Source organism: Astyanax mexicanus, chromosome 21, assembly GCF_023375975.1.
Source record: "Astyanax mexicanus isolate ESR-SI-001 chromosome 21, AstMex3_surface, whole genome shotgun sequence".
Lineage (NCBI taxonomy): Eukaryota > Metazoa > Chordata > Actinopteri > Characiformes > Acestrorhamphidae > Astyanax > Astyanax mexicanus.
In genome coordinates this window covers 26996977-27024154 of record NC_064428.1, presented here as the reverse complement: position 1 = coordinate 27024154, position 27178 = coordinate 26996977, and the positions used below count along the sequence as shown (strand labels likewise).

Genomic DNA, 27178 nt, shown 5'->3' with positions numbered 1-27178 from the left:
CTTTCTCACGAGTTACAGCAGCTGAATAGAGCTCCCTGTGTGTGTCTGAGAGAGAAGGGGAGGAGTTAAAGAACGGCTGCATGAATGCAGAAGTCTTGTGTCTTCTGGTTTTGACATTATCAACCCGGTGGTTGAGATGACCGTCCAGTGACTCCACTTGTGCCAAAACCTCAGTACATCTGCTAAATCTGTTTCTATCTATAACTGACACTTGTCAGTACTTAACGTAGCTGTTCTTTACATTGTTTTTACATGTAGGATGAATCCACCAATAGAAATGCTCCACAATTTCATATAATACACTTTATTTTTACATTGACACCTATTTAAAAGTTGAGAGGTTTCTCGTTCTCTTGTACAGTTGTGCTTTTGTAGATACAAGTTTTTTTTTGCTGGACATTAATCCTGCACACTCATTGGTTTTTGAAGCTTACATCCTATCTGGTCCCATTAAAGATTTATTAGTGATAGATTGGGCAACCGTGCAGGCCAAAGAATTTTGCAGTATGTTTGAGACATTTTTGGGAAACCCATGCTGTCTGTGGGCGAGGATTATCCTGCTGAAAAATGCCAGTTGGAGGCAATGCCATAAGATGCAAGACTTGGCTACAGGATGACCTCCACATATCGCTGACAATCAGGAAGACCAACTGTCACACTAACAGCTGGGGCTCAAGTGTGTTGCTCAACAGTAATAGCAGGTTTCACTGTTAAACCCACTTCTAAAGTCCATGCTTCTTTGTTGATAACACCACTGCAAACTAAGGTGAGCATTGCTGGCTGATGGACAGCCTAGATGGCAGAAAGTTTTTCGGAATGTCAATCCTGCTTCTTTCAGTCCAGTGATGCATCATGTCTCAATGGCTGTTACTGGGCACATTGTCTTTAGCCCTATCTGGGCGGGATTAGTTTCTCAGGGGAACGTCTGTAAAAAACATTCCACACTTCTACTCAGTGATAAAACACTTGCATTTAGACTGTAATTAAAAAAACAGGAGGACCAGTGAGTGTTTTTGGCTTTCTCGGTCACATGACATTGCGTTCAGTAGCTCCTCCATTTCCACTCGCTGCTGTGTTTACGTAAATCTCCCAAACTGTAATTACGGTGTGTAGCAGTGGACAAATAGCTATTTTAATAAATGTGAGTTGATAAAACTCATAAAAAGTAGGGTAATTTAGCCTGTAATTTTCTCATAGGACATCTAGAATAAACACATACATGGTCGTTCCGGACGGGAATAAAATCACAGAGGACCCTCCATAAAAAAGAAAACTAACCCAGGAACCCCTAAGAAACTAATCTCGTCCAGATAGGGGTTTTGTGTGCCGTAGTGGCATATCCAGCTGTCAACAGTCTCTCACCAAGAGGTACACTATCCAAAAGTAGGCTTAGAGAGATTTTTATATGACCGTGAAGGAGGAAATTTGCTGCAATGCGAGGTGCATTTATTTTTTTGTCAATGAATGTATATCTGTAAACAGTAGTTTATACAGTTTTCTTTTGTACCCACTTCGGAATACCCATGCCTCTTAAACGTTCATAAAAAATATCAGGACTCTTCCCAGTGCACCAATGTATTGTAGTGCATGCAATCAAGTGTGTGAAATGCATGTGTGTTTATGGTATTTGTAGCTTTGTCTGGGGGTTTTTAGTGTGACTCAAGAGGAGGTGCACTCCCTCCCAGACACACACACACACACACACACACACACACCCACGCTATTTATAGTCAGCCACATCATTGTGCCATTAAATCTTCATTAAAGGCAGGGCTTTCAGCCACGGTCTGCAGACATGCTTAATGTGGCTGATTTGTGTGTTCAAGTCAGTTTAAGGGTGAGTGGAGGCAAAGAGTGTTTTAAACTCCCATTAAAGACCCCCACCCAGATACAGTTCTGTTACCACAGTTTATCAAACAATGCTCCACTGTAAGTTTCAGTACTTTTTACTACCGTATTTTTCGCACTATTAGGCTCGCCAGATTACAAGGTACATTATCAATAAAAGTCTGTTTTCTGGTCTATTTTCATACACAAAGCACAATTTATTATAAGCTGCAACACTAGTAAGGAACAGGGGCATCGCTAGTTTATTTTTCTAGCTCAGCTGGTTGGCGAGACCTTTAAAGCTAAGCTAAAAACTGCTAAATGCTGCCTGACAGTGCTACACTGAGGAAAATTGAGTGTTCCAGTCAGCTAGCACCGCAGTTAGCGGCTAATGCTAATGCTTCTCCAGCCTTGTTGCTGGAGAAATACTTAACTGAAACTCCTTTATAATATCACAATAACAACACTTACAAATGGCTAGGGCAGCTCTAGCTCTTATTTGGAGATGAGAATTAAATGTAAGTATTCTAATGGATTTAACTGAGTGTTAGGTGTGTCCACGTTACACCGCATTAATTACATTTCACAATGATTTGGTTTTCTGAGGCTTCTGAGGCATAATGATAAGAGTTTTCTCACCCTCACTACTGTCTACATACTTTTGTACATGTTGGGAAACAGTTGCATTTTAATATGTCAATCATGTTATTGGAAAATAATAAGCATAATTATGTATATTCAGTATTCTACTTTAAGTTGCAGCTTTCAGTTTCATCTTCCTGCCTTCTTTTCCTCTTCCATTTTCTCTAGCATTTTTCTTTCCTCTGTGCCCTTTTTTGTTAGCTGCCGTCGGCCTGAGTGCCCCTCCTTTCTCCTCCACCCGTCTCCTCACATCCACTCATCCTCTTATTCCCCTTACTGCTTTCTGCTCTGTGTCCTCTCTGGCTGCTAAACGGCGACAGCTGCATTGCGATAAGGTGCTGCTGATAGAAAGTGGAGCATTAAACTGACAAGAATTGCTCAAGGAGCCACAGGAAGGTTCACACTGGAGGAGCCCTCTTGTGTATAATCAGGGAAATGCAACAGTTAAGAGTTTAGATTTGGTCTAGTGTGTTTAGGTTAAAAATGTGTTGGAGAGAGTTTAAATATTACTTTGAGAAAATTTGAAAGTTTCAAAACCTTAGCGTCCATCAAATAGTAGACTATTTTTTTACTTTTATATATTAAAAATGTGCCAACACTGGATATCCTTCATTTAGCGTCTCTTATCAGGTCTGGTATCAGTTTACTGGTTTTCAGCTAAAGACAATACAGGCTGTGCAGGGCTAGAATAACATTTGTTCATTTGTTTATCAAAAGACTGGCCTTTCTTTGTTTTTATTTCTTTGTGTAAAACTTATCTAGCTTGTGGCGCAATGCTAAGGTAACTGTATGACTAAAATAGCATTGCTTAGGTAAATTTACAACTAATAGCAAGGCTGAGTAGAATATCCCTACGGAGATAAATTTATGATTAGAATGGCACTGCTGAGGTAAATGTATGACTCGAATGGCACTACTGAGGTAAATGTATGACTAGAATGGCACTACTGAGGTATATAATAATGATTAGAATAGCACTAGTGTGGTAAATTTTTGATTAGAATAGCACTACTGGGGTAAATTCATGATTAAACTAGCAATGCTAAGGTAACTGTATGACTAAAATAGCACTGCTGAGGTAAATTTACAACTAATAGCAATGCTGAGTAGAATATCCCTACGGAGGTATATTTATGATTAGAATGGCACTGCTGAGGTAAATGTATGACTAGAATGGCACTACTGAGGTAAATGTATGACTAGAATAGCACTACTGAGGTAAATGTATGACTAGAATGGAACTACTGAGGTAAATGTATGACTAGAATGGCACTACTGAGGTAAATGTATGACTAGAATGGCACTACTGAGGTTAATGTATGACTAGAATGGCACTACTGAGGTATATTCATGATTAGAATAACACTAATAAGGTAAATGTATGATTTAAAATAGCACTAATGAGGTATATTCATGATTAGAATAACACTAATAAGGTAAATGTATGATTTAAAATAGCACTAATGAGGTAAATGTATGACTAGAATGTCACTACTGAGGTAAATCCATGATTAAACTAGCATTGCTGAGGTAATTTTTTTAATAGAATAGCACTACTGGGGTACATTCATGATTAAACTAGCACTGCTGAGGTAGATGCATTGTGCTTTATTGGTTTGTCTGCTGGGATGTAAACAATTTTAAGTGTTTAATAGCAAAGTCTTGCTTGCATGTGCTGCCTGCCTTCAAAGACAGCAGTTCTCTGATGCCTTAGACATTTTACAGTGCTGCAGTGGAAACACTTTCCTGTGTGCTTTATAAGGCAGCTGTACATCATCTGGGGTTCTGCCAGATGTTGATCCCCATGTGTATGTGCCGTCTGGACTTACGACAGATCCGGCATAAAACAGTCAGCAGGTCAACTACGTCAGCAGTGCTCTTTGAGAGGCGTGCTACTGCTCCTTGTGACATTCTGTTATTTATAAAAATAGTCAAGTATGATGAAAGTATGGAGAACCTGCTAGTATGGAGATGTCAACAGTACTGTGTCTCGAGTGTAATTGTTACTTACTTGTTCGCTACATTATCCTTCCTAACTTCAGCAAACTTTGCACACCAAGAGCTAAATTCCAGAACACTTGGTGCAATCTAAAATTAACAAAGTGACCAGAGATTCAGATAGCTAGGACTAAACTGGTCGGCTGGTGAAGACTCTGGACAGCATCAGAGCTGTATTCGCACTGTAATCAGCTCCAGCCTGGAAGGGCAGTGCTTCAAAGTATCAGAGTATCAGGAATTTGAGATCAGCTTATTTCTGAAGTTGAACAATAAGTAAAGTACCAAGAATTGGCTGCTGCATTTAGGAGGCATGAAAAACAACTTGCTAAACTAATATACAGCTCTGTAAACAAATAAAAAAGAGACCACTTCAGTTTCTGAATCAGTTTCTCTGATTTTGCTATTTATAGGTATTTGTTTGAGAAAAATGAACTTTGTTGTTTTATTCTATAAACTACAGATAACATTTCTCCCAAATTCCAAATAACAATATCGTCATTTAGAGCATTTATGTGCAGAAAATGAGAAATGGCTGAAATAACAAAAAAGATGCAGAGCTTTCAGACCTTAAATAATGCAAAGAAAACAAGTTCATATTCATAAAGTTTTAAGAGTTCAGAAATCAATATTTGGTGGAATAACCCTGTTTTTTAATCTCAGTTTTCATGCATCTTGGCATGTTCTCCTCCACCAGTCTTACACACTGCTTTTGGATAACTGTATGCCACTCCTGGTGCAAAAATTCAAGCAGTTTAACTTGGTTTTAATGTCTTGTGATCATCCACATGATTAAGAGTTTCTTCGATTTTACCAAATTCTTCATCCTCAAATGAGTAGTTGGAAAATTGTTTTACCCAGAAACTAATTGCTAATCAGAAGGAATATAAAAGTTACCAAGAACAATAATGGAATAGAATTTATATTATTATGGTCAATTCATGGTCATATTTGTTGAGCTACGTTTACAGAAGTAGTGTGTATTGCATGTGTAAGGCAACATGCCATGTCTCTGCATGGAGTTGTAGAGTTTCTATAATTTATGTTCTGTGATATCCAAGCTCATTCATCTTGAATATTTTAGATGTTTCTGCAGATTTTGCAGGTTTTATGTGAACAAGCATTGTCCTGTTTCAATAGCGCACCTGTGCAGGTGGTCAGAAAAGGTAGAGCCACTAGTTTCAGGACTTCTTTTACATGATGTTGGGCAATTAAAGTGCCTAAAGGCTAAAAATTAATCCCTACACCATGATACCAGGCCTTCCGGACATGTGACGTGTGACAACTGTTAAACTTGTTTTTGTCATCTCCACCAAGATGGCGAAAAGCGGCATTTATTACAGATGGCGACCCATTGCGAATTTGAGTCACTCCATGGCTGGTTCGTTAGACCTTCCAAAAGTTCCAGAGTGCTCCTTTTCTGGTGTATTCCCAAGAAGCTTTTTGTAGCACCTTTTGTGTTTAAGAGTGTAGACAAGTACTATTAACTGATTTCCATTCTTTTGGAGACCTTAAACCACCTTCTTGCCAAAAGAGTGACGATCTACAATAAGCTTCTGCCTTTCAATGAAACCAGCAAACAGGATAACGAGCCGATAATCCTGGATTAGCGCCTTTTAATCTGACACGCTTGCACTGTTGTGTTGTGTTTATCTCAGACTCCACTATCTGTAACTGTAGCTCGGCGGAGCTCGCTGCCTCAGACCCGTGCAACAGCAGCAGTCTTGCGACACATGGCGCGTGTGTGTGTTGCTGACTCTCTGTGTTCAGGAAGTCGAGAGGGTGGAGCTGTGGTAACCTTCTTCTATCTTTTGGGCTTTGTCTTGCTCCCCAATCAAAACACACTGTAGTTTATCACCTTTTGGACTTTTGGCAATACCGCAATACTTTCACTTCTGTGCTTTTTTTTTTATTTCTTTCCGTGAGCTGGGCGAACGTTTTGTGATTTTGGAATTCGAGGACTATATTGGCACAAGAAAGACATTTTTGACAGAGCAGGGTTTTGAGGGAGGGTGGACGACACCATCATGGCCACAGAGGAGGGCATCGGAGACACCCCTACAGAGAGATGCCCCACGGACATCTTGGGCCAACCAGAACCAGGCAACACTACACCTGGGGTAGGCTTATATAACGCTGGTTATGAATTAGCAATAACAATGTAAAAAAATACAGTGCATATGATTAGTATGATGATTAGTTTATAAGCTTGAATTAATTGTAAATGATATTTTGTGAAGTTTGCACTCACTTGTAGGTTAAAATATATATTTCAGGCTACTTGTAATTGCAGAAAGTTAGAAAATAAAAAAAAAATATGGTTTGCACTGGGAGTGTCAGTGTACATTGTTCTGAGGGCAGAGGTACATAAACATCAGTTCTAGTGTAATAGTCAATAATAAATAGTATTTATGTAGCCTAAATACTATTGCATTGTTCTGAGGGCAGTAATTAATATACTTTTACTACAGTTTTCAATTGTTAAAATCTAAAAAAAGAACTGCTTTTCTGTCCTAGACATGTTAGTGTGTAAGAATATTTAATCACAAGAAACCCCAAAACATGTTGGATAGAGATGAATTCTCACTTTGTCAGTCTGGATTAAGGGCTCAGACAGATATAAGGCCATTTAATTGCTTCATCTCCTTCAGGTTTGTTGTTACCTTGATCTCTTCTCCTACTTAGTCTCTCTCTCTGTTCACTTTCACCAGCATTGTGGTGTGATCATCCTTTCCTCTCTCTCTCTCTCTCTTGTTCTGTCTCTTTCTCTATCTTTTCTTTTTTTTCTGTCCCTGTCACTACTTTGTCTTGCACCAGTAAAAACATCACACATGATACTGATACTATTTGAGGCCTGTGTTGCAGTGATAATAGTTACTCACTGTATGGGCTTAGAAACGCTCTTGAGAGGGGTTATTGGTGTTAAAAGTCTTATATCGCTTTTCTCCATTAGATGCATAAGTCTTACATGTTCAACAAGTATATGAACTCCAGGCTGACCAATCCAAACCTGGCCTGCAGCCGTGTACAACACTGGTTGTTTCCCAAACTGCTGTTAGCCGGTGGAGGTGGACCTCTAATGGTGTAGCAGTTATTGTTGTTGTTACACATTTACACAAACATTCTTTGTGGACAATGACCAAGTGATTTTGTTTGGTAGTGTATGTGTGTGTGTGTGTGTGTGTGTGTTGCATAATATCCAGAAGAGCAATGTGTGTCTGTGTGTGTGTTTTGCTATAGACTGCTCATAGGCATGTGCTTTGCTGACAGGAAATGGGGCAGAGTTTATCTTTCCCTATTTGACAGCCTCTCTTTCTCTCTCGCTCACTCACTTGCGCTCTCTCATTTACTCTCTTACATGCTCTCTCTATCAGAAGTGTATGTTGGGTTGGTCAGTCCGAGCAGTTTCACTGCCCATGAAGTTAGGAACTAAAAAAAAAATCCTAGATAGTGTCCATAACAGTATAAAATAGGGGCAAGTTTTAGCTAAATTAAACTTTTAATAAAATAACTAAACAGACAACTGTTGTTGATTTTGGATTTGGATTATTATCCTGCTGTAGATTCCATCCTGGATCCAGAAATTGCTATCATATACAGTGAATGGTTAAGAACACTGCACTGGCTTGCTATGTATGTATTCGTAACATGTGTTCATTCTCGTGCGCTGAATACTCTCAGTAATAACCAGACACCAACCTCACTATTAACTATTACCATTCATTGCGCTGTCTGCTGTGCTCTGCTGTGCGTGATGATGCCTTGTGCAACATATTAAGAGTACACAGTAACAACGTGGATCGAGAAACGTCCCATTTATGTGATACCCACTATCAAGTCCTGCTCAGCCTCACTCACAAGATAGCACCTCACAACGTATACAGGTGTAATGCGTTCCAAAGCTGCCCCCTCAGGTAGCCCCAGTGATCAATTTACATACTGCCATCTCATGACTTTTGGCATGTCAGTGTGTATTAGCATACACATTTACAATTAATGTAAGTATATTTTAAGGTTATACATTAAATAACTACTATTCTAACTGCATTTTGAAGTAGTGCTTGCATAAAAGTGACTGAGCCCTTAAACAGCTCATTCTGAAAGGGACTAAAACTGGCAAGTATAGAGCTGGTGAGATCTCTTTATGTCAGAGTGTTTTTGCGCAAAGAAATTCATGAACATATTTCGTATAGAACATAGACCTTTTCTAATTTGGGTGAATAGATGTATGTCCCCATTAATACATCACTCTGTGTATCCAGTTTTGTAGTTAAAAAATCGATTCATGGAATAAAATAGTGCTGGGTGTTTATGGCCAAAAAAAATCGTAGATTTCATCACAAAAAATCACATTGTCGATTATAATAGATTTTGTCCCCTATTAAAAATTTAACTACAGATGACAAAGAAATGGTTAAAAACTAGTTGTACCTGTAAAAAAAATAAATAAAAAAAATTCAAAACATTGTTTTCAAACACATGCGTTCATATCACGTGCTGACCTTGTGCACACGGAGAAACTCGCACACTGACGGACACTGGATTATACTTCAGAAAGCGGGTTTGTGACTGAAAATTGAGAAATATTGCCCTAAACAAGACACAAAATAAACCTTAAAGGAGAGATTATTATTGTTTTTCACATTTAATGTCATTCTCACTTGAAAGTGCCGGCACTGCAAATTTTTGAAACTGTAGAATTTATTTCTAGCTAAATATAAGCTGTATCCCACTATTTTGGGTGTGAGTTCAGTCTTCAGACTGAGCGGAATGTTTAGAAAATATGCGCGTGTTCTTCTGTGGGAGGTGCCGGTAACCAAGGTAAGACGGATAAACACTTGAGAAATGACTAGCGTTTTTGGATATTCTAGATTAAAAAGATAAAATGTCTGTGTGTAAAATCACGATTACTTAATTTTAAAAATCGCATTATAACTGCAATTTGAATTAACCAAATTAATATATATTAAAATTTTGTTTAAATAGTGTTTCTCTGGTAGATTTGCCAAGGAAAATAAAAATACTGTGAATTTTTCTTTTGTATTAAGCAGCACAGAGGTTATAAGAATATATAATTAACATTGTACAAGAATACACATATTGCTTTATGCATTTCAGTTTTATGTTTTTTTTTATATTAGCATTACATTGACAAAATTAAATTATATTAGTGATTTAATCAACAAAAAAAATAATGAATTATGATTAATTATAATCATGATTATTTTTTTGTGCAACTAGTACCTTGTATTATTGTGAGGGGACAGTAATAATAGTGTAATGTGGTCACTGGTTAGCATCCCAACCCATCTCAGTATTAGAACAGTAAGTAAAAAATGTGTGTGGTAATGGAGCAGCTGTATCTCACGATCTGTCTTGCTTCTTCTCTTTCATCATGAGTCAGGCCTGCCCTCTTATCCTCCCTTACTGTAAGTGAGTCATGTATTTTGGTCAGGCTACAGCTGCTGTAATGGCATATGGTCTTGTCACACTTTGGCACACTTTTGTTTTTGAGGTGTGCATTTTGTTTGCAGAGATGTGCACATCCTGTAAACTAATGGACGAGTAGTCGTGAAGCCTGGCAACACACTTTGCACGCATGCATACACACCTCTACCTCAAACACTTAGCATATAGTTACTGTTGGATGCTTGTACATCTATCGTTTCAGTGTGGAGGGATTGTGTTTGTGTATGTGTATGTGTGGACTGCCATCATCATGCATTGAGCTTGTTTTACAACAAGTGATGCACCTTTTTGTTATTCGAATCTCCACATCTATCAGAATAATATCAGTGTTGATAGTTATGAGCATCCTGCTAAAACAAAACAGAGAATCTGTAGTACCCCATAGTATTTAGTGCTAGCTGTGTATTTTAAGTGTTAAAATAGCTTAATCATGATGTACAACCTTCAAATGCTCATCTGTATGCACTCTGTAAAAAACATAGTGTATCCAACAAGACAAAAGAAGTTGATATAACTTCATCAACGTGTAGATCAGTGTTTAACCTCACTCTTAAGATAATACAGTGTGGGTGCTTCCAAGCTGTTCCATTTGGTAACACTCCATGATTAGTTTGGATACTGAGCTTGTGCTGCTGTTTAATTTCAGCATTAATTGTTGGCCTTTGAGTGCATTTATTGCTGCTTAAATTAAGGTTGCCTTAAATTGAACCCAGAGGGATTTGACTTGGCTCGGCGCCACCTTAAATTGAGGCCGAACTGAGCTCACAAACTCCCCAATCCAGCTTTGTGTTCTCTCCCCTGGGGGCTTAATACTTAGCTAATAATAGCATTGACTGTTGGTTCGTTAGTTTGTCTCTCGCGCTCACACTGTCTCACACACTCTCTGTGTGCTCAGACACACACAATGTTTAATGTAGTGCTGTGTGTGTGTAAGTCTTCAGACGTTACAACTATTTGCCCATTAGTTAACAGGATGTTACACACCATAGCCAATAGAAACAGGATTTGCAAGTCTTGACTGTGGCCTAAGTGAAAAGCAAACAATATTGTGGTTTATGGTAAAACCTTGCACTTTATGATTTGGCAACATGGCCTAAATTCAAAATTATTTTTCTGTGGTATTTTAGGCATATCTTGCAAATGCATGCACAGCTCTCTCTGTGTGGTTTAGGTCATTGTGTTGTTGCATAACCCAGCATCTCTTCAGCTTAAGGCCATGAACCGCTGCCCTTTAAAATCTTTCGTTAAAAGTTTGGTTCCCTTGATACCAATCCAGTGAATGTGAATGGGTCGCACCCAAAAGGAATCAACCAACAGGAAAAAAACTTTGTAGTTTGTCATGCCAGACTGTCATGGACTCTGGTTGTGGCAGCGGTTCATTTTCTTGCCAGGTTCACAATACACAACTTTTTTTGAGTCGTCAGTCGTTGTGTTCTTTACACTTCGTGACTGGTTGTGCTGTAATCGAGAGTCCTTCAGTTGTTGAGACTTTTACACTGCATGACTGATCAGCAACACAGGGTCACAAATTACACAATTTTTGGAAATCGCTGAATCACCTAGCTGCTCGCCAGAAATACGTTTTGTCACGAGAACTCAGCAAAACTATATATACAGTACAGGCCATAAGTTTGGACATACCATCTCTTTTTCAGTGTGTTTTCTTTATTTTCATGGCTATTAACATTGTAGGTTCTCACTAAAGGCATCAAAACTATGATTGAGAACATGTGGAGTTATGTACTTAACAAAAAGTACTACTAGTTTCTTCAAAATAGCTACCCTATGTTATTAATTTTATCCTTATCAATGTGGCAATCTTCACTTTCCCAAAGGCTATGACCTCTTCTCTCCTCACAGGCAGCTCTGTAAACCACAGACTGTGAGCGATAGTAAGCTTTGTCATGTTGAATTGAGGACACAAGAGCTAAGCATGGAGTTCCACACCCAGTGCTTTCAGCAGTGTTCTCATGGTCCTGGTGCCTGCAGCCAAAACGGCTGTGGAAAATTAGTCATGGATGGGTTGACTTATTGTCTCTTCTCTTAGAATTTTTAATTATTCTAGATGTTAGCATTATCTTTTATTTCTAATATTTTGCCCTGAGCTGATTAAAACAAGCAGAGATGGGCTTATTGTACAGCTTTGTTGTCATTTTACTTGTATAGCACAACCAAATAGTTTTCTTTGCATAAACTAGCTTGCATAAATATTGAAGGTCTTGCTTAAGGGCCCAGTATTGTGGCAGCTTAGCAAGAGTGGGTATTGAACCTACAACCCTGTGATCAGTAAGCCAGAGATTTAATTTGTCAAGTGCTTAAATTGATTCATTTAGAAACGTCTCCTCTTCTGGTGGTTGTTGTGCCAAATCTTGACTCCCCTCCAGGATCTGACTCCCCTTGAGTGGTGTTCTGTTGTTTGTTGTGAAGGAAAACTATGTCTAAATAATTATTCATAAGCAGAAACAACAGGAATTGCAAGTGCAATCTGTTGAGCCTGTACTGCTGCACAGCATGCTTGCACGCAAAGGGGGACCGGACTCTTGCACAACATTTATGCTGGCCGATAAGTTATTTTTATTCCACACTAGTAAGTCACATTCACAGTATAATTTAAGTCACTTTAAGTCAGAAGCAGCAGGTTATAAGCTGGATGTTTGTTGCAGTTGTATGTGAGCTATGCTATACTAAAGGGTCAGAGTGGTCAGTTTCCTATAGGCAGTTTATTATACATAATACCTCATTAACCCCAGTATCTATGATCTGTATCTGTTATGATGAATGGTATTGAAGTCAGGCCAGTTTTGTTTATTCTTCTACACACACAATACAATGAGATAGAACAGCATTGCAGGATACACACTTTGTGTGTGTGTGTGTGTGTGTGTGTGTGTTTTGAAGCTGCATTCAAGGAATCTGTACTGAAAGCAGTTGCAGGAAGAGCCCCTTCTGCACTTGTGTTCACATCCTGTAATACGAGCTGATGAAGTCAGTGTCTCTCTTTCTCCCTGACTAAAACTCACTCTCTCTCTACCTCCCTCTAACTTATTTACCTTTTCTCTCTCTCTCTAACTAAAACTCTCTCTCTATTTCTCTATCGCTTTTTCTATCTATCTAACTCAAATGATCTCTTTCTAACTTCAACTATCTTTTTAACTGTTTAACTCAATCTCTCTTTCTAACTATCTCTCTTAAACTCACTCTCTTTCTTTGTCAATAATACTTTATTACTCTTTGTCTCATTAGTCAGCTTTTTTATTCTTCCCAAATTTCAAATATTTTCCCTTTTACTCTCTCATTCAAACTCTCATTCTCTTTCCTAGTTTTTCTCTGTCATTTGCTCTCTCGCTCAGTGTTGCACTTTTGCTGTCTGTGGCTCTCTTGTCCGTTTATGAGGTTCCACTCCCATCCTCCATCTCTCTCCTACTAAACTGTGTGTTTGATCAGTGCTTATGGAGGAAAGGGAGTGAACGTGAACATTCACATTTGTGCGTGCAAGGTTGTGAAAACAGTGTATGCGAGAAACTCGATGCCGTGTCAGAGTCTACAGTATCTTCTTGTGCACTTAGCCTGTATATGTCTGAACACAAAAGTAAATGTGAGACATAATTCCATATGTATTTGTTTATGAATACAGTAAATTTCTTTACACTAGTAACATATTTTTGTACATTGACACAATATAATTCTGTGCATTAATACAGAATAAGTCATCACCACAGTTTTTGCCAAAATGACAAACCTGTGTTTAAATCCTGAGTCATCTGAATCATGTCTGTTCAGTGCTTCACTTTTTGTCAGTGCTAAACAGAATCACCACCAAAACACCAAACCGCTGGTGTCGACCAGTTGAGCCGAACTTGACAGGAAACAGGAAGTGACCGTGCTGAGGCTCAGCCGGATATCCTGCCCAGTGAGGGCGACCCCGACCATGGTTTTCCCTTCCTTTCTGTCTCTCTCTCTGTCTCTGTCTGTCTGTCTCTGTCTCTTTCTCTTTCTTTCTCCCTCTCTCTTTCGTGCTGCCTCTCTTTCTCTCTATGCCTCGGATCTGGTGGTTAGTGGTTAGTGAGTAGGGCTGGAGTACACAGCATGTGCTGGTCGGGGGAATGGGACCATTGGGATCGCTGGGATTACCTGGACACGCAGGTGGAGTGCCTTCGTTCACGTCGCTTTCTGTGAACATATTACATTTAGCCGTGTGTTCAACCTTCAATTTTTACCTCAGATATAATCCAGGGTGTATTTTAGAGTGCATGATTTTAATGTTAATTATCAAATACGATTTTCTAATGTTTTAATGGTGTATTGTGGCTCTTGTTTACTGCACAACTACATAGAACCCATTGCCATTACATCTGTACTTTATTTTACTACTGATTTCTTTCTGAATACTGTATATTTTATAGTGTACGGCTGTAATGTAAAGTATTTAATATAAATTTTCAATCTTAGACTTATAGACAAATAAGACATGATGGTGTATTATGGCTCTTGTTACTACATAGAACTACATAGAACCCATTAGCATTATGTTTGTACTATATTTGACATCTAAATGCTTTTTTACGACTTATTTACTACAAAACTAACTTTATAGCACCCATTAGCATTATGTTTGTACCACAGCACCTCATATATTATCTTAAATGTGTTTTATTGTGTAGAGTTACAGCGTCATAGTAGGAAGTGAAGTATTTAATCTAACTATTTAGTGTTAGGATTTTACCTCAGCTGATCCTGGATGATTTAATATGACTCCTTTGTACTTCACAACTACATAGAATCCATTAGCATGTCATTTGTAGAATATTTCACCTCAGATATTATCCTAAATGTGTTTTATTGTGTACAGTTATAATTTTACAATAAGTAGTAATTTATTTAGTCCAACTATCTAATGAATCTTACTTTCTATGAATTTTACTTTCCAAAGCTTTGTTTACAATCTAAATGCGCTACTTCATCATAACATTTGTGCTATTTTACCTCAGATATAATCCTAAATGTGATTTAGAGTGTATGATTTTAACAGAAGACTTTTATGACTGTTCTTTACTACACAACTACATAGAACCCATTAGCATTACGTTTGTACCATATTTTACCTCAGATACATTCCTGAATGTGTTTTCTTGTGTAGAATTACACCATTATAGTAAGTAGTAAAGTATTTCATCTAACTTTAATCTGTTGTCATTTTACTTCAGCTGTTCCTAAATGGTTTAATATGACTCTTGTGTACTACACAACTACATAGAACCCATTAGTGTGTCATTTGTAGAAAATTTTACCTCAGATATTATCTGGAGTATCTGTTATCCTGTGTGACGCTAAGTATTTAATACAAGTTCCTAAAGCTAGAATTTTACTTCAAATTATCTTGAATTGTTAATAATAGCTCATGTTTACTATGCAATAATTCATGGTGATTTGTATAACTGTAAAAATACAATAATTTGTATTTTTGCACAAATTTCTGACAAGCAGCAGCCTCCTAAGGCAGTAAATGTGTCATGTAGGTTTGGAATTGACTGTGCCTTTAAAACTCAGCTTTCGGTCTTATCAGAAATCAAGCGGTCATGCTTTTTTTTAACATAGGGATTTAACCTTCTCAGTTCTTCGAAGACGCTCTTTAAGACTTGTTGATTAGGTGCTTTTTAAAGCCTCTTGTTTGTGTGTTTACTTCTGTCTGTAGTTAAGATGATGTAGCTTCCTAGCCTTTAGCTGTTAATATTGCTGAGCTTTAACCCTTTGTTTCCCTTGTTGTAGTTTATCATTTATCAAGTCAAGTTATGTTTTGGTTTTAAGGAAGAGCCTCAGACATGACCAATTCTGTCCACCGTCCTCTTTAGGGCTTTTTTGTGAGATAATTATTTTCAGTTTGATCGTGTTAAACTGGTGTGTAAGGTTCATAGTCTTGTGAAGCTGCCTTACATGCATTTTAAATGACTCTCAGGTACTAGCAGAATTTTTTTCTACCGGTTTCACAGCTAGCTGAGTAAAGCTTGTTTTTTAAGACTTTCATTATGAGTCAGTTCCATTTCAAGCTATTTAAAAGGTGCCATGTTTAGGTGTTAAGAGAAACATTTGACCTGTGAATTGAATTGTGTGAATAGTAAATTATTAGGAAATGAACTGGCTGGATGGCCCTGTGAGAAAAAGGAAATAATTTCTGTCCTTGATAAAGCCAATGATCTTCAGTTTCTTTCGGTTCGTTTCGCTTGCAGTTTTTCTTTCATTTCAGTATTTTCACAATATTTTCTCTACTTTATTGATGTGTCAAAGAATAATGCATTTTCATTGCTGTAGCTTGTGTCAAAGCAGGTTGACCCATTTAGCTAATACAGCTAATACAGCTTATACAGTTTATGCTACCAATGTTTTTTTTTTTGTCCAATAATTATAAATAGCTTAATGATTGCCTTCAGATTACCTCTAGAATCTTCTGTAGATTAGCTTCAACTCAGTATACAGGAATAGACTTTTTTTATATATATTTCTATATATATTTTTTATCACTTATAATGTATGTTACTTTAGTCTATATTTGAGCTTTACACACACAGTTGTTTGAAAGCTTAGAATCAGTATAATTATTTATTAATCTACTTACTTTGTATATTTTACATTTTATAAAATAAATAAACATATCCATAAACAAAGCTGAAAATGTTTCTAAATATAAAAATACAAATAAAATATAAGGGTTTCACCAAAATAAAACATTTTGACTGAAAGCTTAATACCTAATATGGTATAAAACATGTTTTTCAATAGGTTTTAACAATGGATGATATTGTTCTGCACCTTTTTATTTTTAATTGTTTGCTATTTTTGGCCAAACAATTTCAGACAAAATATTTGGTGCATTCATAAAAAATACTGTTAACAGAAAATCACAGTTTATAATTTAGCATTTATTAAATTCTTGTTGCCCCCCCCCCCATGCTTGAAACAATGCTTAAAACCTCTTAGTTCAAAATATTTTGACTGCATGATTGGCTAATATTACTCATTTGACTGATAATAAACAGTGATGTAAATGTGCTGTTTGGTTTTTGTGTTTTTTATATATATTTTATTTCTAATGCTAAGTCTATTTTTTTTGGTTTAGATGCTTTAGTACTAGTTTATATTTCTGATTGTATATTGGTATTATTAGCGTATGTGTTGTGTTTGTCTGTGATAACTTATAAATAAAGTATATTAAAAAAAACCCTAATAAAAGTCAGCCAAAAATTTTTTTTGAAGTTGGAAGTTGGCCTTAAAAAACATTTTAATATACTGTATGAAACAAGTGATTCCAAACTTGTGAACAAAAGTGTTCAGATCTTCATATCTCATTGCTCAAATCTTATCGAATCACTGTCTTTGCACACATTGTCATCACAGAAAGCTTTAATAACCTCTCCTTCTCCACTTTTGTCCACAGAGTGACCCCGGCGGGTTGTCTGTTCTAGAGCAGCTGGGTCTGGACCACAGCTCAGACTTCTCGGACTCAAGTGTTCAGCAGCGGCTGGACGAGCAGCGCGAGCGAATCCGCCGCGAGATCCGCAAGGAGCTGAAGATTAAGGAGGGAGCTGAAAACCTGCGACGTGCCACCACAGACAAACGCAATGCCCAGCAAGTGGATAACCAGCTGCGCAGCTCGAACCGACGCCTCGATTCACTCCATGCCCAGCTACAGGAACTCGACGCCCACATTGTTGTCAAAGGAACAGATGATGCGCGTGGTGAGTCAGTCAGCACATAAATAACTAACAACAAATAGCATATTATTATAATTATTAATATCATTGTGAAGTATTTAGAGTGGGGAAATTTTGCAGTCTCCAAAGCTATCTAGCTTCTTTCACTTTCAGTGACTGCTCTGTATGTTTCAGCTTATCCAGAAAAGCATGTCCTGTAGCGGTGGCTCAAATGTAGATTACATTTTTTCTTCCCAATTTACATGGCCAATTACCCAACCCACTCATTAGGACTCCCTCTATCACTATAAATGCCCCAACACATCAGGAGGGTGAAGACTAACACATGCTTCCTCCGATACATGTGAAGTCAGCCACCGCCTCTTTTCCAGCTGCTGCTGATGCATCAGCTCACAGACACCATGTGCTGTGGATATCACTCTAGGAGTGATGTTGGGAGAGAGCGCCATCTACCCACCCGGAGGGAGCAGGGCCAATTTTGCTTCCTCTGAGCGCCGGCAGCTTGATGCCAAAGCTGCATGAGCGGGGGTTGAAACCTGCGATCTCCTGCTCATAGTGGCAGCGCTTTAGACCACTGGACCACTCGGCACCCCCAAATGTGAATTACATTTTTTTCTTGTTACTTAAAAATGACATAAAATAGATGATTAACAAAAAAAACTAAATGTTAAGCAGTCAATTATTACTTGAATTTTATATCTGTGAGTAATTAGATTGAATTAGATTGAGACTTCAACTTTTTTTATTAAAATGTTCTGAAAGTATAAGACGAGCTCTTGCTCCCTTTTGAGTCACATGAAGAGCAATCATGCCTTTACAAAGTAGCACTAATGCAGTATCGTCCTCTGAAAGATCAACACACTTGGAGGAGAACACTAACTACCAGTTCTTTCCATTAACTAACAGTTGCTTGTGTTTGCCTAGAGAGGCACGGCTATCCAGCTCACTTAATCAAAACATAACCAGTTATGTTTTTGAGATGAAAGAAGGCTGTGGCAACTCCTGAAGACAGGGCCAGCAGCACTTAGACAGTTGCACCACGCAAAAGCTGTAGTGTTAATTTTTTTTATAGTAGGTACATGCATCAAATAATTTATTTATCCGCATTTTAAAAGGGTATATGATGTTTTCAGTGGTTTCCTAGTGAATATGTAGCATAAACTGTACTTGTGCCCAGCAGACTACACTCTGGGTACATGAAATACATTTTGTGTAACAGTGGTTTTGTTTGTGGGCTTTGATGTTGGTTTGTTTGTGTTTTCATGATGAATTTTTTTGTAATGTGGGTGACTTGTTACATTTAGCTACGTCTGATTTGCTTTATGTGTTTGTAGGTTATGTTTTATTTATTATAGAGGACTGTGGGTGTTTTCTGTGGTGAGACGAGCTAAATATAGCAGCATCAGATTCAGACTAAACATCCATTTGGGAGGATCATGTGGTCTCAGCAGTTATGTATCAGTGTTGATTTGCTCACAGCTGGATACCCATCTGGTACACATGAATATTTCAATGGGAGGAGAACGCCTATGTTTGTTGGGTCAGATTTTAATAATGGATGACTGAAATTGTACTCAGTTCTGTGTTTCCATGTTCCCATACTGTAGTGAGTGTTATGCAACTAACCCAGAACGGGCATTTTCTGATTTCCTGAGTCATGATTTGGTCATTCATAAATGTAATCCAAGATACTGACTTCAGATCAGCTTTTTAAGCCAAAGTTAAATCGAATACATTTGTTTTAACCCCTTGCATGTAAGCCTACACTTTGTCGCTTTCAAAATTACATTATTGCCATTTATTAGTGTCAATTCCATAGGTCCCAAAATAGAATCCTATGGGACTTTACGAGATATACTTAAACTAATAGCTACCAAAATACTCCACAATTGATTTTTCATTAGCAATAATAACTGAATAATAAACCTCAGGTTTCATGGGTTAAACTGCCTTGAATAATCTCAAACAGACTTATGTGCTATTTGCTATTTATATGCTAGATAAATATAGTCTAAATTTTTCATTAGCCTAGATGTCAATGCTATTGTATTAGCTAGCATAAGAAAATTGTGCGTTTTTTTTGTATTGTTTTGTTTATCAGTCTGTTGCTTTAAAGTAGGAGGTCCTAACTTTGACCTTTGCCCCTCAGATGATGCTCCACAGTCTCCGGGTGCGGAGAGCCGAGTGTCGGCTCATCAGGACCGCATCGCTGCTCTGGAGAGACAGCTCAACATCGAGCTTAAAGTCAAGCAGGGAGCTGAAAACATGATCCCTATCTACGCTAATGGCTCTACAAAGGTAACATGAAACATTGTCCATCTATAAGTATATATAACGCTTATTATCCAAAACAAAATAACCACCTGCCTACTAAGCTGCTGGTTCTACATGTGCCTCCAAAACTACTCCCACCTGTTTTGAGGTATAAACACCTCTCATAAACACCTTTCAGCTATAGAAACCCTCTATGGCATGGTGTTGCCCTCAGACAACAAACAATTTTAAGTTGTTTTACTGTTAGTTTTTTTCTTTCTTTTAATATGACCACACCATATTTTACAGAATATAAGGCGCACCGGATTATAAGGGGCATTAAGCTACACTAGTAAGGATGCTTCCTCGAAGTGAGCAAGGGTGTTGCCATGGTTCCCGTATAATGGGGAAACTAGGGAACCAAAACATTGTTATAAGTAAATAAAAAATGTATTTTAAAGTTTAACAAGCGCTGGATGTTAATACATACCAGAGGTCTCGATCTAGTGCAGACCAAAAAAACAGTGGGCACAAGCAAGGAACAGAGGATATGTCAGTCATTTTTGACTGAAGCCAATCACACAAACACTTTTTTTCACTATGTCAAAAGTCACCAAAAAAAGGAAATACTTTAGTAAAGATACATAAAAACCTATTAAGGTAAAGTAATGAATTATAGAAATAAAACAGCACAGTAGTTTGTGTACACTTTGAACAGTACAGGGAGCATTTACATAAAAAGTGCAGTTTTTCATTGTTTTCACACTTGTTTTCACAAAAAATGAAAGTCTCCTATTTTTTGATATTTAAAATTTGGTCATGAATTGAATGGAATTGTGAGCAGAGAGCAACGTTACACCCCTAGTAGAGACTGTTACTCCAACAAATGCAGGATAAATTAAAAAAATATTTTAAAACTTGATATTGAATGAGCAGATGTCCAAATGCTTTGTAATTTTTTTTTTCTAAATGGCCTCTTGTGTTTGTGTGTGTGTTTGTGACACAGGACAAAAAGATGTTACAGACAGCCCAGCAGATGCTTCAGGACAGCAAAACCAAGATCGACATCATCCGCATGCAGATCCGGAAAGCAGTGCAGGCCTACGAGCACAACGAGGACATGCAGGGCGAGGGTGTGTGTTGAGTTTTTTTTTTTTTTTTCCCTGTTCTCTTTGTGTGTGTGTGTGTCCCTGTATCACGTTGCATTATTGCTATGAAGTTACACCCGTTGGTAGATGATGATAGTAAACACATTGATTGCTTGCTAAATCGCCGCGCTGGGGGGGGGGTGGGGTGGACGGCTGTAAGTGTATAAGTAGTGTTTCAGTTTGAGCCACACCGCATTACTGCTCTAAGAGTACACTCACTCTATTGATCAGAGTGTGCTAAGCACATCAATATCGAGCTGGACTGTTTATGCGGGCATGCATGCTTGTTGACCTAATGTGACTGGGAAGTGCACTACAAGCACAAACGCACTAAAACACACTCACACTTCCTTGTGACATTGCCATAAACCAAAGAAATAGCTCAACCATATGTAGCTAATGTAGCCAGTAGCCAGTAGCGATCTTTTCAATTATGCCTTATGACATCTTATTCTCTATATATTTTCTCTATATATTCTTGTATTTTATTTTACACAACATTTTTTAGAGATTGTGTGATACAGTCGAAAATTACGATATATATACACTGCTCAAAAAAATAAAGGGAACACTCAAATAACACAATATAACTCCAAAGTAAATCAAACTTCTGTGAAATTAAACTGTCCACTTAGGAAGCAACACTGATTGACAATCAATTTCACCTGCTGTTGTGCAAATGGAATAGACAACAGGTGGAAATTATTGGCAATTAGCAAGACACACTCAATAAAGGAGTGGTTCTGCAGGTGGGGACCACAGACCACGTCTCAGAACCTATGCTGTCTGGCTGATGTTTTGGTCAGTTTTGAATGTTGGTGGTTCTTTCACACTCGTGGTAGCATGAGACGGACTCTACAACCCACACAAGTGGCTCAGGTAGTGCAGCTCATCCAGGATGGCACATCAATGCAAGCTGTGGCAAGAAGGTTTGCTGTGTCTGTCAGCGTAGTGTCTAGAGGCTGGAGGCGCTACCAGGAGACAGGCCAGTACACCAGGAGACGTGGAGGAGGCCGAAGGAGGGCAACAACCGAGCAGCAGGACCGCTACCTCCGCCTTTGTGCAAGAAGGAACAGGAGGAGCACTGCCAGAGCCCTGCAAAATGACCTCCAGCAGGCCACAAATGTGCATGTGTCTGCACAAACGGTTAGAAACCGACTCCATGAGGATGGTATGAGGGCCCGACGTCCACAGATGGGGGTTGTGCTCACAGCCCAACACCGTGCAGGACGCTTGGCATTTGCCAGAGAACACCAGGATTGGCAAATTCGCCACTGGCACCTTGTGCTCTTCACAGATGAAAGCAGGTTCACACTGAGCACATGACAGACGTGACAGAGTCTGGAGACGCCGTGGAGAGCGGTCTGCTGCCTGCAACATCCTTCAGCATGACCGGTTTGGCAGTGGGTCAGTAATGGTGTGGGGTGGCATTTCTTTGGAGGGCCGCACAGCCCTCCATGTGCTCACCAGAGGTAGCCTGACTGCCTTTGGTACCGAGATGAGATCCTCAGACCCCTTGTGAGACCATATGCTGGTGCGGTTGGCCCTGGGTTCCTCCTAATGCAGGACAATGCTAGACCTCATGTGGCTGGAGTGTGTCAGCAGTTCCTGCAAGATGAAGGCATTGAAGCTATTTACTGGCCCGCCCGTTCCCCAGACCTGAATCCGATTGAGCACATCTGGGACATCATGTCTCGCTCCATACACCAACGTCACGTTGCACCACAGACTGTCCAGGAGTTGGCGGATGCTTTAGTCCAGGTCTGGGAGGAGATCCCTCAGGAGACCATCCGCCACCTCATCAGGAGCATGCCCAGGCGTTGTAGGGAGGTCATACAGGCACGTGGAGGCCACACACAATACTGAGCCTCATTTTGACTTGTTTTAAGGACATTACATTAAAGTTGGATCAGCCTGTAGTGTGTTTTTTCACTTTAATTTTGTGTGTGGCTCCAAAGCAAGGCCTCCATTGGTTAATAAATTTTATTTCCATTGATGATTTTTGTGTGATTTTGTTGTCAGCACATTCAACTTTGTACAGAACAAAGTATTCAATGAGAATATTTCATTCATTCAGATCTAGGATGTGTTATTTGAGTGTTCCCTTTATTTTTTTGAGCAGTGTATATATATATAGCATTCAAAAATGAGTTTCTTTGATTTTACCAAATTGAAAACCTCTGGAATATAATCAAGAGGAAGATGGATGATCACAAGCCATCAAACCAAACTGAACTGCTTGAATTGTTGCTCCAGGAGTGACATAAAGTTATCCAAAAGCAGTGAGTAAGACTGGTGGAGGAGAACATGCCAATATGCATTAAAACTGTGGTTAAAAACAGGGTTATTTCACCAAAAATAGATTTTTTGAACTCTTAAATCTTTATGAATATGAACTTGTTTTATTTGCATTATTTGAGGTCTGAAAGCTCTTTATCTTTTTTGGGTATTTCAGCCATTTCTCAGTTTCTGCAGATAAATGCTCTAAATGACAATATTATTACTTGAAATTTTGGAGATATTTTGTCCGTAGTTTATAGAATAAAACAACAGTGTTCATTTTACTCAAACATATACATATAAATAGCAAAATCAGAGGAACTGATTCAGAAACTGAAGTGGTCTCTTTATTTTATTCAGAGCTGTATATAATCATGTTGTTCTCGCTTGATCTAAGAATATTAAGAAATGTAGTTGATATAAATAAGTTATTACAGCTAAAGAAATGTCTTTTGAAAAGCATGTGGAAATCACTTAAACTTCCTGAACAGCACAGCACCAGTCCAGATCCACTGCTGTTCATACACTGCAGAAATCAAATTGAAGCAAAGGCCCCAATATTCCAAAGTGTCAGTCATGCTCCTCGTTCCTTAAAATAAATGAAGCCGCTGAAATAACAGCAAGAGTAAAAAAAAATCAAAGCTAAATGTGCTTTTGAAGAATCAAAAGTATAAATTAATTTAAAATAATTCAGCATGTTCCTGTATAGCTTTAATGTCTTCAATTTTTATATTTACAATGTAAAATAAAATTCAAAAAAAGAAAGAAAACCCATTGAATGAGAAGAGGTGTGTCCAAACCTTTTTTAGTTTTATTGTAAATAGCTAAGCTAGTATATAGTATCCTCATCTCCAAAAGGCACATTTCCACTTCCTCTATGAAAAACTGTTAAATCTAAAGTTTCAGATTACAGACTTTATCCCCAGCACAGCAGCACACCACGTGATGCTACTCCCAGACAGCGTTAGTGTGGGTTATTAGGCAATAGGGGTTGAGTGTGTGGAGTGTGTGTATATGGAGCAGTATTAAAAGCCTGTTGGTGTCTGTAAGCCTGTTAATGTTCTTTACTCCATTACATCACTGACACAGAACAGACACGCCAACGCTGCCTGTTGCCACCTTATACACACACACACACACACACACACACACACATTATAATACACACACCAAAGCACACACATGGTATGATGCCTTATTAGGATATGAAAGCATGTCTTTTCACACAGTCTCATCAATTCATCCTTCCCTTTCCCTTCCGGCTTTGATCTTTTCTTTCCATCCCTATCATTTGTATATATTTAATATTTTATTTGGCATTATTTATATATCTGTTTCTCATATACCCACTTTCCCCTTCACACTCTGTACCTCCAATTTGTCTGTCTCTGTTTATGTCTGTATCTCTCTCTGTCTCCATCACGCTCTATCTCTCTGCATATTTATCTGTATCGCTTTGTGTATTTTTGGGTCTTATATTACATCGTTTTTTTTTTTTGTCTGTCTGTCAATCTCTCTGTATTATCCCAACTGTCTGTCTATCCATATGTACCTCTGTCTGTCACTCTGTCTCTGTCGCTTGTTCTCTGTATGTGTCCCTGTCTCTCAGTCTGATCACTTTGTCTTTTTCTCTTCCTGTCTCTCTTTATGTCACTCTGTCTCTCTCTGCCTGTTTCTCTCTGCCTGTCTCTCACTATGTCACTCTGTCTCTGTCTCTCTCTCTTCGTGTCTCTCTCTTCCTGTCTCTAAGTATGTCACTCTGTCTCTCTCTCTCTCTATTTCTCTGGCTGTCTCACAGTATGTCACTCTGTATCTCCCTCTTTCTGGCTCTCTCTCGGTATGTCATGCTGTCTCTCTCTTCCTGTCTCACAGTATGTCACTCTGCCTCTCTTTTTCTCTCTCTCTCTGCCTGTCTCACAGTATGTCACTCTGTATCTCTCGCTCTCTGCCTGTCTCTCGGTATGTCACACTGTCTCTCTCTGCCTGTCTCTCTCTTCCTGTCTCACAGTATGTCACTCTGTCTCTCTCTCTCTCTGCCTGTCTCACAGTATGTCACTCTGTCTCTCTCTCTCTACCTGTCTCACAGTATGTCACTCTGTCTCTCTCTCTGCCTGTCTCTTGGTATGTCACGCTGTCTCTTTCTGCCTGTCTCTCTTTCTGTCTCACAGTATATCACTCTGTCTTTCTCTCTCTCGGCCTGTCTCTCAGTTTGTCACGCTGTTTTTCTCTGCTTGTCTCTCTGTGTCTGTCCCTCGCGGTGTCTCTTCTCTGTCCCTTCTCTGTGTCTCTGTCTCTCTCTGCCTGTCATTCTGTTTGTCATGCTGTCTCTCTCTCTTTCTCTTTCTCTCTCCCTCTCTCTTTCTCTCTGTATGTTGTTCTGTCTCTGTATCTCTCTGTCTGTCTCTCTGTTTGTCCCTCTCTGTGTCTGTTCCATGTTCCTCTGTCTCTCTGTCTACCTGTCTGTGTTACTGTTTGTACCTTTCTCTCTCTCTCTCTCTCTCTCTCTCTCTCTCTCTCTCTCTCTCTCATGCTCAGTCTCAGCTGTGGTGTAGTGAGGTTAGTAAGCTGCAGTGTTTACAGTAAATGTTGTCTGAAGTCTGTTTCTCAGCAGGATTTCTGGATGAAGGTATTCTAAACACAGTCTAATACAGCTCTGAGTACCTGCAGTGCTCTCTGTGTTTACATACCACAGTGTTACAGGATTCTTCTGATTCCTCCACACTCCCTGATGGTTGAGACTGGGATTAAACAGATGATGTTTAATCAGTTTAAACACACAGTGGTGAAATATTTTGAATGAGGGCGTTATCAAAGACATTTTGATACACATTTCAAAAACCCAAAGAGAAAGCAATGGGTGGACTTGTTTCTTTAGCTGCTTTTGGTTGAACATGCTATTTTTACTGGAGTCTGATTGTCTATAAAAGATTATAAATTTATGCTATTTATATTATAGTATTCGGCTGTTTGTTGTGATGGGTTTGTGAGAGCCCTTTTCCATGCTTATGATGTGTGCTGTTTTTGTGTGTGTGCAGGTAAGCCTGACCCGTGTGGAATGGAGCTGAGGATTGAGGAGCTGAGGCATCATTACCGTGTGGAGCACGCTGTGGCAGAAGGGGCTAAGAATGTACTCAGGCTGCTCGGGGCCACCAAAGTGCAGGACAAGAAGGCCATGTCTGAGGTAACATACAAACTGCCTTTCACACCTAAATATTAGAGCTTGCTGGGTAATTTCCTTTTGTTTATACCACACATTTTTTGTATAAATTCGAAGAATGATAACTATCAGTATCAGCAGATTTTCAGCCAAAATATGCGATCAGCTGATCCTGCATCCTATTCTAGTATACATCAGTGTTATCAGTGAATTTTCTTGTCCTAAAAGCTCAGTTTAGTCATTAGCCAGTGAGTAGAAGGTTTCCTTGATTACCGTTGCCATTTTTGAAGCTCCCCAGTTGACTGACATGATGATCCACCACTTTTTCATTTATGACTTTTCCACACTAGCGGCACATTGACCCTCCTCTGTGCTATGCAATAGGAATATTTCCATTTATATTTTAACCAGAAAGTGAACTAATCATAAACTGTTTGCAACCAAATTGTCACTGCTAAAAACCCTCCTGAAAGGGCTTTATTCCTGTCCTGTGTGCTATTTTTATCCTCCCCTAAACATTGCTAGTCTGGAGCCCTACACCAGTGTTTGGGTTTCAAATTATGCACTGAGCATTATCATTGTTAAACCATGTCAAGTAAAATATACTTCTCAATTATAGAATAAATTGAATTGTATTTTTGTTTATTTACAGATATATTTACTGTTAACGTTGTTGGCATCTACACTTTAATGTTTTTTTA

The 27178-nt window shown here is 38.7% G+C and overlaps 1 protein-coding gene across 4 annotated transcripts in view; it reads left to right on the top strand.

Annotated features, from left to right (window-relative positions):
* pkn1a (protein kinase N1a) overlaps positions 1–27178 on the top strand; it is a 66633-nt gene that overhangs the window by 25452 nt on the left and 14003 nt on the right. For 2 of the 4 annotated variants that reach the window (XM_015606852.3, XM_049469746.1), the window contains 4 exons: positions 17363–17663; positions 19789–19937; positions 20899–21025; positions 26356–26501. In XM_015606852.3, the coding sequence (XP_015462338.3) occupies positions 17363–17663; positions 19789–19937; positions 20899–21025; positions 26356–26501 (723 nt within the window). Of the gene's footprint in view, positions 1–6210; positions 6585–13868; positions 14077–17362; positions 17664–19788; positions 19938–20898; positions 21026–26355; positions 26502–27178 lie in introns of those variants that run through there. The other 2 variants (XM_007253116.4, XM_007253117.4) reach the window with 2 other exon arrangements.